This window comes from Barbus barbus, assembly GCF_936440315.1.
Source record: "Barbus barbus genome assembly, chromosome: 8".
Lineage (NCBI taxonomy): Eukaryota > Metazoa > Chordata > Actinopteri > Cypriniformes > Cyprinidae > Barbus > Barbus barbus.
In genome coordinates, this window is record NC_136736.1 from 11,555,557 (window position 1) to 11,567,542 (window position 11,986).

The window sequence follows — 11,986 nt, forward strand, 5'->3', positions numbered from 1 at the left end:
CACTCCCCTTACAAGAATAAGAATTATTCACTGCTCCTCACTCCAGAAGCCAGTGCCATCCACTGCTTAACAGAGTTTCAAAGACTTGTGCTAATTTGAGCCGTTGACGCAGGGCCAAAGAGTTTCCCTCAGCTTCATTTATCACTTTTTTCCCATTCTTTTAGATTATCTCTGCCAAATTAGCTGTAAAGTTCATGCCATTAGTTACTTTTGGTTTATCTACAAATATCTCTGTCTTGTCTAACTGGATCTCTGAGGAGTTTCAGGTCCTCGTTTAGAATGCTGATTAATTATACAGGTTCAGGTGACCTGGATTGTTGCCATCACTCCCATTACTGAACTTTTCGGGGCGCTCACTCTTGCCGTTGTGTTTCTGACATTTTTGGCCGAATAGAAAATATGAATCAATGAGTATGTATAATTTGTTTCTGCTTGGCATCACAAGTATGCCAATAAGAGGCAAACTTTATCAGAGAAACACTAAAACTGCCAGGTGTACACAAATTAATAAAGGCAATTCATCATCTATATGAGAAACATCCAGGTCTTGACGTCCCTGACCAAATATAGAAAAAGCCGTTATTATTCTTCAAATGGAAAGGACATATTAGTTCACATTAAATATTGCCCTGAAAAAAAAATGACCTGGCTGTGCTTCAGCAGAGAAGTGTTAATGTTGGCACTTCTACTGTGTACACTTTCAGTAAATTGTTTTAGTGTTTATTTGCTCAGATATGCACTTAGGGATGGATGAATGGGAAATCAGACATCTCTTCTCTTCTATCTTTCCTTTTTCAGTCATAATGACTCACCAAGGTGCAGGAAAGTATGTCATTGACAATTTCCACAAGAGCTCTGAGCCATCAGTGACAGGAGTGCAAAAGAATGGCCTACAATTAAATAGCCTGGAAGGTGCCTCAGCTGTGGTGTACCATCTAAATTAGTGAAATTTGGTGATTCTTGGTAATTAAAGGGCTTGAATAAGACGAATGAGCTAAGTTGGTATCCACACTTTTTTTCTACTAATTCAACATCACTCACTTTAAGTTGTTTGAGTTATAATGATGGTGTACTCTCACTTTTTTTTAATGGCATCAAAATAATACCACAGCTTGTTTGCACCAATGTTCAAAGTGTTTAAGGACATGTTCAGAGTAACACTTGCCATGTGTCAGGATCATGGACCTGTTTTTGTTGTGTTTTGCTCCCCATGTGTTCTGTGACCCAGTTTTTCCCTCATGTTAATTGTTAATTTGATCCCAGGTGTCTTTAGTTCCCTCGTTATCCTGTCTTTAAAAGCCCCAGTCCGTTCAGTTAGTGTTTGTCGGTCCTTGAATTGTCTTCCCTGCCTGTGATCTTCTGGGTATTAAAGACTCTCGCTTAGTGAATTCCTCGTCTCATGGCTTCCGTGTTCCGTGCTTCCCGAGAGTTGTGACACCATGCTATTTTAAAAACATCCAACATTAATTAAAGATGTGTTCAGTGGAAATTAAGCGTAATCAATTTCATTTATTTTATTACATTAAAAACGTACCTCATTTTCATAAAAAAACAAAGCAAACACTGAGGTTACAGTGAGAAACAATTGGATGGAAAGCATTTTTGGAAGATTAATTTGGAAATAATTTTTGGACAATCTATAAACAAAAATGTTAAGACTTATAATTCTATTTTAAACGTTTTTTTTTTTTTTAACACTTAATAGTAATTAAAGAAATATTCTCGGTTCAACAAAAATTAATCTTAATCAGTTTCATTGTAGAATAATGTTAATGTGTTCTATATAATTGCGCTGTCCTTGGAGCGGACCTGACCTACATTTCACTGCTGGTTATAATTGTGTATGTGACAAATAAAAATCTTGAATCTTGAATCTTGAAAATGACCACATTAGAAAGAAAATTATTTTGAAATAATTCTTGGACAATTTATAAACAGAAATGTGAAGCCTTATAATTCTAAAAAAGCACTTACATTAAAATGTGTGTATTATTTGACCTGCACAACTGTTTAAATATTCATTTTGTTGTGATCGACATTATGCCAACTGCTGTCAATTGAGCTGATATTGTGATTTTTAGTTTCAGCACTTTCAACACAAGACCTCTCAACTTACTTCTAGAACTAACACCCTCAATGGTGCAGAAGTCATGACAATTCACAAAGAAACAACAAAGGGAGTGAGCCAAAGTCCAGCGAGACTTTGACCAGTGTGACTCTGACCAGTCTGAACCCAGACTCTTCATTCTCACTGCAGAAGAGCTCAAATTTATTACTTGTTATCCTTTCCCCAAATCTCCCTAACACCATTACATAACATGCCCAAGGTAATGTACACACTAATGGGGAGAGTGGTGTAAATCCATCAGTATGCCATAAATTAGCGCTAGGCACACTTGTGTGCATGGATTACATTGTTGGGGGGTGGGGATAATGGCCGCCAAGAGAGCCCTGCCATGATATACGTCGGTTTTGACGCGAGCGGCACTACTATAAATCGGCCAGGACCACAAACTCAGGCCAAGTAATGCCCAAACAGTCTGGTAAAGATGTCCCTGGATGCCTGGGATTTGACTCATATCTAGGTATTTATCTCTTTGGAATTCCACCGCAGCTCTCTTTGTCTTTCTTTCCTATACATAGAAACAGAAAGACCCACCCACTTTCCCTAGTGAATAAAGAACATGCCGTGTTAACCTAGACACACTTTATGATTGGTGGAGGCATGGATGGACTAAGGTGAAATACTGCAGAGTCAAGAAAAACTCTCCGTCATAGCCGCTGTGACAGTCTACCCTCAACGCATTTATAATGGAATGGATGTTTGGTGTGCCTGGTGTCTCTCCACAACGGTTTGATACGATGACCCACCGTAGAAGTCTCACGAAGCCTAATGGCTCCACTCAGTGGGAAGGAAAACACAGGCACTGACACACGTCCATTGTTTATTCAAATAAATACTGTAAATAAACTGCTGTTGTCTTGCAATAACTGCCATAAAAATATACGGCTGTGAAAGTGTGTAATAACAAACTAATCCTTGTTTGTTTTATTCCCCCATGGAAACAGAGAAAGAGGAAATGGAATGAAAAGACCTGGAACAAGAACATTCTGAGAAGATAGCAATAGGAACTGCACTAAAAGTGGTTTTCACAATGTTTTCCAAAAGACTTATTAGTGATGACCCTACATACAGAAGACTCAGTCTAGACACTAAGTGTAATATATTCCGTTCAGAGTTTAGCGATGCTTTTTTTTTTTTTTTTCAGCTTCGCAAAAACAGTGCATTGCCAAATACGACTCAGAGAAGACATACTGGAAACCCTAGTGTAAAGTCATACAAATAGACAAGTCCAAGACATAAGGAAAACCAAAGTTGGCCTGGCCTTTGCAGCCAAAACACAGCAAGCCACATAAGCAGCTGTGAAGAGAGCAGCCAATGACAAGTAAGGTAAAGGCCTTGTTTTGCTTGGCACATCAGAGCCATTGCAAAAAGATGGAGTAAACTGGGAAAAGTCCATACTTTTGCTAGGCAATTCCCATCCATCATTTTACCAAAAAGAAGGAGCTGGTCTATTGGCATTCATATAGAATGATTCAATTGAAAATTACAACAATTCAGCTCCACAAATATAGTGTCAGATTTTGAAAGGTTTTAAACAGCTGCATTAGATAAAGTGATTCATGGCCTCACGATTCATTTCTGAATGTTTTGTTAATAATCAGACATGCAACATTCCATAATCTCTAGGGAATACACCAGCTGTAGTAACACTCAAGAAATGAGCTGATCATCAAACAGTTTCTCTCATCCATGTAGCATGATTGGATAAGAAGGGCTTTCAGACATGTGTGGCTCAGAGTCCAGAAGGATGTGATGCAAAGCAGAGTAATCCACAAGTGTGTGGTTGATTGAGGGACACAATAAACCAAAGCTTGTTAACAGAGACAATATTATGGGGAACTGAGAAAGGAGATTCCCTGATGTTCAGCCTCAAATATTTATGACAAAGCCTGTTTAACATTACAGTTCACACAAAAAAAGACAATTCTATATATATTTTTTCAAAATATCTCCTTGTGTTTCCAAGAATAAAGAAAGTCTTAGAGGATTGGTACTACATTAAGGTGACTAAGGACAGAATTTTAATTTTGGGGGTTGAACTAAGGTATAATGCCACAACCTCTTTAGAAAAACCTTATTGTTTCAGAAACTGTGGCATAAACTGAGAAAGAGGTCATTTACCGCATCCTGTCTACCGATTGGTGTAAGATGTCATGTTGTTGTGCATACGATGTGCACTGCAAGCATGTGCACATATGGCTCTGATTAAAGCCCAGATTCCCTGTTTTTTATTGGATTTGGGATGTATTGCATAAACTGGTTAGTAGTATTGTGTTAGGGCCAAAGAATGTGAATTATGAATCTCATTTGTCTCTGAAATTACTCTGAGCTACAGAATATATATATATATATATATATATATTCTAGTCGGTAAACGCAAAGACTCTGGGAGCTGAAATTGCTTTAGGTGGTTGCAGCTGCATTAGTGATGCAGAAGCATACAGCAGAAACACCGGAGGGCAGACTGATGATGATGATGATGATGATTGGAAAAGTGAGCTTGACTGAAAACAAGCTGTCCTCATTAGTGTAATGATTTTTCACCCTCATTTTATTTGGGTAGAGATTGATTGGTGATAATACTTAATGTGGTTGCAAATAGACACAGGAGGAAATGGCTGCATGGCGAGCAAATATGAAGTCTGGTGTGTGAACGGATGAGTCGTCCGTGTCTGTTACACTGGGGCTTGTCTGAGTGCACTGGCTCTGAGGCCTATTTTTCCCACATGTCAGCTCTCGTATTACTGTCTGTAGGTCTTCAACGTTGACCTCAATGGTGCAAAACGGACAGCAGCCTGATCAAGAGGCACATGGAGATTAACCCTCTATTCAGTCCGGCCCTTTTTCTCACACTTTTCTGCTTCACGTAATCAGAGAGTAACTCAGGAGGGCAAGAAACAACGGGAGGGTTGATCTTGTGTTTCTGTGTATGTGTGTGCGGTGAAAGGAAGTGAGTGTTGGTGAAGGAGAGGTGAGGAGACTTTGAACCATCAAAAACAGTGCAAGAAGAAAGGGGGGATGAAAACAGAAGTGGGTGGTGATGGAAAGATGAAGAGGAGGAGGGAAGAAGTCTGCATTTCAGTTGGGAAGCCTGCAAAAACATACAGAGGGAATGAAGATAACTTGGAGAGGAATGGAGATAGTGGCAGTGGTTCTGATCAGGTGGAGAGTTAACCATCATTGGAAAGCAGCAGAACCGGCCTATCCACAAATCGCTTCAAAATCTGGGCATTCTGGGAGCACAAGAGCACATCTTTCAAGCTGGCTCTGAAAGTGAGGATGAGATATTATGTGTTAGGGGGTGAACAGGTGTTAGAAGACATGGGCTTCTGAGTGATGATTAGTATAGATAAGAATTATTGATGCGTTGGAGAGAAGGAAATGAGTGACAGGAAAGAGAGAGGAGGGTTCTCAAGAATGAATATTTGAAAATTGATTGCAAGAATTCACAAGAGCTACAGCTACTGATAAAAGTGAAGTGTTTAGGCATTCATGATGCACATGCATGCAACTGTGAACAGCCTTAGAGATTTGGAAATATATAAAATTTATACTGGTATCAGAAACTGCTATGTTATATATGGTGTTATAATTACCCTTCTTCTAATGTTAATTTAAAAGCAGTCTTCTCACACTGTTACCAATGAGTTCTATCCGCTTACCAAATTTCCATTTATTAGTAAATAACTTTAATTTTTATTAAGCATATAAATCCATTTTATAGATCTATTTTAGACCTGCATGTGTTTAATGGTTATGTAAACAGCTTTTAAATTAAACTATACATTTAAAAATATAAAATATCAATAAAATTAAAAGACTTTTACAATTGCACATTACAGTACTAAAAAATGCATTCAATGTTTGTTATTCTTTTGTAGAAACCCCTGCAATAAAAACAGGAAAACCTCACCATCTTTCTTTCTATAATATCCTTAAATATAATATAAATATATTTAAATATACATTTTCCTAATAATTACTTTTTAATGAGTGTCTGTGTCATTTATTTAATGTCTAGATATTTAGGTAAAATAAACATTGCTTCATATTTTTAAAGTCAAATAATCAATAATAAAATCAATGGTATATATCTATCTTAAATACTCACATAAACTAATGTTGTGAATTAAACAAAAAACTTTTCTATGAAAAATTCATTGACAAATAACATTTTAAATGAAATGGTGGAATGCATTAATACAACAACATCAGCAAGAGCGAGACTTTTCCCACATTTTAAAATATGCTCTTTTTATTCAAATCAAGGGAATTATTAAATAAAGGGAAATAAATAGTCTTCTTTTAAATAATTAAATAACGACATATTTGCGATATTAAAGACAATTTTGAAACGGTATTTTGTTTTAGACGTTTTTTTCAGCGAAAGAAAGAAAGAAAGAAAGAAAGAAAGAAAGAAAGAAAGAAAGAAAGAAAGAAAGAAAGAAAGAAAGAAAGAAAGAAAGAAAGAAAGGTGTGTGCCACAACAAATAAGTTCACCGCATGTTTGGAATAACCTGTTTATAATGACTGTGATTCATGAGGGCAGATGAATTGTATTAAAATCTCGTAAATGTCCCCTAAATCTGGCCTTTTGCCTGTTCCATGTCAGTTGACATATCAGATGGGCTTAATACTGATATAAATTAAGCTGAGGCGCTTGTTACGGTTTACCTGTCGGCATATTAGTGGAGAGGCAAGGTGGGAAAACATGTCAGTTTTCAGAGACGGTCAATTATCACAGCTACATCAGCAAAGAGAACAAACGTCTGGCAAAGAAGTTGGGTAACGTGATTTGGGTGGATTTTCCGCCGGTGTGACTGAGCGGCTTTATTTTAAGTCACTGGATTGAGGAAATGTTGAAAATAGCACACGACTCTCTTAATGAGACCTCCAGAGGAAAGAAGGAGCCCACCGGTCACTGGACTGACTGGGGGATGGGACATAAGGCTTCAACCCTTTGCAGGATCAGGTATGTCAATAAAGAAAATGTTCATTTCAACACACTTTAAAATTCAGACTGTCTATATAAAGGAAACGCATATGATAGTTCAGTGGGATACTTTATGAAACATAACAATAATCACCATTCAGAACTGAGCAGGAAAACTGAAAGCAGAGGTGGGATATAATCATTAAATACATATAGATTTAATACATTGATGAATGTGCAGACTATTTAATTAACACGACGCATCTCACGGAGGTTTAAAACGACATCACGGTTAAAGGAATTTCTTCTTCATTGTAAAATACTGTAATTCTAGATTATTTGTTAAAAACATTAACAAAGCCCTATGAATTACGTAGTTTCAGTTAAATAGAATTACAACATGCATATTATTATTATTTTATTTTCTCTCCATTCATCGTTTGCCTCAGTCCTGTTAATGCCAATACATATTCATACATTCTGATCATAGAAAGTATATTAGTTTTGATTCATGCAACGATTATTAAATAACTCTCTTATGCTCAAATATTTGGTTCTGCATAACTTTATTTATTTTTACAAAATTCAGTTTGAAAGGAGATCAAAAGGAGGAGGAGGGGTCTATACCAGGAGTCTGACCAAGTGACCTGCAGGCTGATTATATGTCATTAACTGGAGACTCGGCCTATTTAAATTACTCGAGAACTTCCATTCAGACCGATGAATTACGCCTGAACCCCACACACAACACTTAAACACGAATAAATCATGAACCTTCTTTTGTGAAATTTGTGAAATTTTACACACACACACACACACACACCACTCCCTCTTTCTCTCCTTCCTCTGCCTCTCCCCTCAGTTTTCTCTCTCTCTCTCTCACACACACACACACACTGACACACAGACAGGAATAGCTATGCCCATAGATATTCACACATTGTTTAACATCGCTGTTATATCTGGCACCTGGAGCAATACACTGTGAACTGTCCAAATTAAAAGACTCAAATGCCAGCTCAAAGTCCTCCGAAAGGGCTCGCAATCAGCACCGATACTCGCATGGTTAAAAAAATAATAATAATAATAATAAAAGGATTTACAACCAACACTGCTCAGAATTACCATGTCTTTTGGATTCAGTTCAAATTTTCTGCACTTTTCTACACTACGCTCAAAATATGTGTTCAAACATAGATGTAGTGAAAAATAAACGGCCAATTGAGGATTAACAGATCCAGGAAACATAATTCTTGTAAAGTGTTTCGTACACAAACATACGATATAAACATATATTACAGTCAAAATCACTGTCCTGCTCTTGATGATGTCTAAACTTTAATGGCATAAATAATATTTTAACAACGCGCTTATTTGAACTTTACACGATGAAACAGCGTCGTTGTTTACTTTAATACAATAAAAATCCAATTAAGCTGTCGATTGCTTGATCATTTCAGTCAAAAATTAAAAATGCACTTTAAAAGACTAATGCTTTTACGGTATTACCCTGTTTTATACATTTTACATTAAAATTATGTTTTACATTATCATAATCTTTTTTTTCTATAGGGCTACTTGTTTTTATGTGTTTATAATGCGTTTCTATTAGTTCATTAAAAACTGTTATAGGCCTAATACGGAAAGGAAAATAGATCCATTTATCTTACTACTGCCAAATTAAAAACATTTTTGTTTCATGCACTGAATATATATGTAGATTAAACATTTACACATACAAACTAGATTTCTGCATTTTTGCCTTTTTGTTATTTTTATAAAATCAGACTCTGCATAGCATTATTCAACTCGTTTTTGACAAGCGAAAAGTATAATTATATTCCCTAGATGTATCAAAGGCGCTATCTATCTATCTATCTATCTATCTATCTATCTATCTATCTATCTATCTATCTATCTATCTATCTATCTATCTATCTATCTATCTATCTATCTATGTGCACTTAATAAAAGTTTCAATAATTAGGCCTAAGGAATTTTACAGCCGACTGTAGCTAGTTCAAATTATCATATAGATCTACACATCGTGCTTACTATACCAGATAAAAATACACAGCACACTGAATACAGTTTTAACATGTTTTAAATGTCAAATCTTGATCTGCACTTTGCTATTCTTTGTTTTGTTTTCCCCCCTCAAGAAGCAGTGATACTTAAAAAATAATAACAATAAAATTTTAAAAAATAAAATAATAATCTCATCGAGGTTTCTAGTTTGAATACGATCCATCTCTATTTGGTTTGTTAAAAAGGCATCTTATACCAATGTTTATACTCTCAGCTTATCTGAAAAGGAAAAAGCAATTTTATTTAGCCAGTCTCATTGCTGTATTAAAGGCATTGAATTAAATACGAAAGACTGGATGTATTGTGTCACACACATAGTATACATTTAAAATGTATAAAACACTTAAATGCCACTGGCACGCGCGCACACACGCACATACGCACAAAATATCAAATAAACATGGAATTGCAGCATACGTTACCAGTCCCTTTTGCATGTATTTCAAATTTATTTTATACATGTTGTGTATATAGGCTATATATGCTATAAGTGGGCTTTCTTTGCAAGGGTTTGTGCAATTTGGGAGCGTAAACACCCTAACGATGCAGTTCATGTCCCTCCTCCTCTACAACGTTATTGGCTGAGAACAGTTTTGACGACATATATGAACCCAAGCAGCTCAAAAGATGTAGCTGACATGGAGATCAAACGTCGGAATTCGCCTGCTTCCACAGAGTGAATCAAGCTGCGAATTGCTTGCACAACATCGACTGGGATTGGAAATTTGTCCATCCAACGCTCCACCTCATTGATTCCACGGGTTTGAAATTCAGAAAAAAAGGCTCTGAACACCGCTAAAACATTAATAAATATTAGCAATGGGACTTTCTCGTGATGGATATTTGCAGTGGAGAACATAAGTGTAAGTAAATAAATTTTCACTACTAATTCGAGTGCTGTTACAGCTGAAGCCTGTTTTGTTCGTCTGTTGATGATCTGCTAGAAATTCAGCGGTGACTTTGTTATGGACAAATAAGCAGGACGGCATTTTTACTTTCTGCTAGAAAGCAACAAATGAATTCTTTTTATGGGGAGGCAACCAGTGTGTAAATCGTCAAGTCAAAGTACGCACAATCTGAGAGCCAAAGCGTACTCCGTCTGTGGTTCGCCTTAGGGTACACAAGTCTGTCGCCATGAGTTTAGTTGGAGGGTTTCCCCACCACCCGGTGATGCATCATGACGGCTACTCCTTCGCTGCCGCAGCTGCTGCCAGTCGCTGTCATGAAGAACCCCCCTATTTTCATGGGTGGCTTATCAGCCATCCGGAGATGTCTCCTCCAGACTACAGTATGGCACCCTCCTACAGCCCCGAATACTCGGCGGGAGCCCCCGGGCTCGACCACTCGCACTACGGAGGAGTACCGGGGGCTGGCGTCGTTGGAATGGGACCCCGACCAGTGAAACGTAGACCCACGGCAAACCGAAAGGAGAGGCGCAGGACTCAGAGCATCAACAGCGCCTTTGCAGAACTCAGGGAATGCATTCCCAACGTGCCCGCGGATACGAAGCTGTCCAAAATCAAAACCCTTCGTTTGGCTACCAGTTACATTGCTTACCTTATGGACATTCTGGACAAAGACGAACAGAACGGGGAAGCAGAGGCCTTCAAAGCGGAATTCAAAAAGACAGAGGCCAAAGAAGAAAGGCGAAAGAAAGAAATGGTAAGGTCTTAAATAAAGTGAATAGATCTTCATAAACGTCGAAAAAGTATATTGTCATATATTAGACTTACATATAACCTAATGAAAATTTGCTTTGACTTTGATATAAAAGCTTAAAAGTATGGAAAACTTTATTTTTAGTGAACGCTTCTGTGCCTGTATCTTTGTTGTACAAGTTAATTTATTTAATTTGCTGTCTTTACCGTGACCAGTACGTTAATAAAATTTGGTAATGTGTAATAGCTATACAAATAATCTCTTTTGTGTTGTTGTTTTTTTACAGAACGATGTTTTGAAAAATTCAGGGAGCAGCAATGACAAGAAAACTAAAGGGAGAACTGGTTGGCCGCAGCATGTGTGGGCATTGGAACTGAAACAATGAGACTAATGCAAAAGACACGAAATGAGGCCATCTGACACTCATTTTTAGTTGTTCTCTCACTTTATTTAATGGAATATTTATGTGCAATTTCCCGCTACGGACAGTGGATATTTGAGGAAAAAACATTCCATTTTAGAAGGAGGATACTCTCTTGGTAAGAGATTGTGTGTTGCTGTCTGATATTGGTTTATTATTGTTTGTTTTCTTGTCCAATTGTGAATCAAAATGAGATATCTGCCACTAAGGAGTACACGTGAAGTTCTGTCTCATTCTGTCTCTCTATCACTCTCAATATCTATCTCTGTCTCTCTCTTCTTTAACTATGAGGAAGGTTAGTTGATGTTATGATATAGTAAATGTTTTATTTGAAAATGTCATGAAGTGTTATAATGTTATTTTGTGGTCGTACAATGCTGGTGTCAAACAACTGTCGAGTCCACCCAGTGCACTTCCGTCCAGAGACACAAAATTTTAATAATATTGGAGATGTAAACAATGTAATTAATTCAATAAACCACTGTGTTTTTAACAACCTTAAACCTTTTGTTGTATTGAAATGTAATTTAACATAAAGATGCCACTTGGTAAATTGCACACTAAATAATTCTTCACAGAAGATAAGTGCTGTTCGTAAGCAGAAAATAGACTACACTATAGAAATGAATGATACGTTTCAGGGACTATAGAGACTCTTGAATATATTTTCAATTATACTTACATCAAACAGCACTCACGCGATGCATACCCAGCAGCTCATCGAGCACAAACAGAATTCAAGCAGCCCAAACTGTGTCCT

General features: G+C 37.1%; 1 protein-coding gene across 2 annotated transcripts; it reads left to right on the forward strand.

Moving 5' to 3' along the window:
- Nucleotides 1–9,777: 9,777 nt before the first annotated feature.
- On the forward strand, nucleotides 9,778–11,726 carry LOC306874017 (heart- and neural crest derivatives-expressed protein 2). 2 transcript variants are annotated; one of them, XM_079423676.1, is made up of 3 exons: nucleotides 9,778–10,009; nucleotides 10,152–10,808; nucleotides 11,092–11,726. In XM_079423676.1, exons 2-3 carry the CDS (start codon nucleotides 10,281–10,283, stop codon nucleotides 11,188–11,190), a joined length of 627 nt encoding a protein of 208 aa, XP_079279802.1. In that variant the 5' UTR covers nucleotides 9,778–10,009; nucleotides 10,152–10,280; the 3' UTR covers nucleotides 11,191–11,726. The 2 variants fall into 2 exon arrangements, with proteins under 2 accessions (XP_079279802.1, XP_079279803.1); XM_079423677.1 differs by having other exon boundaries at nucleotides 10,351–10,808.
- The last annotated feature ends 260 nt before the right edge of the window (nucleotides 11,727–11,986 follow it).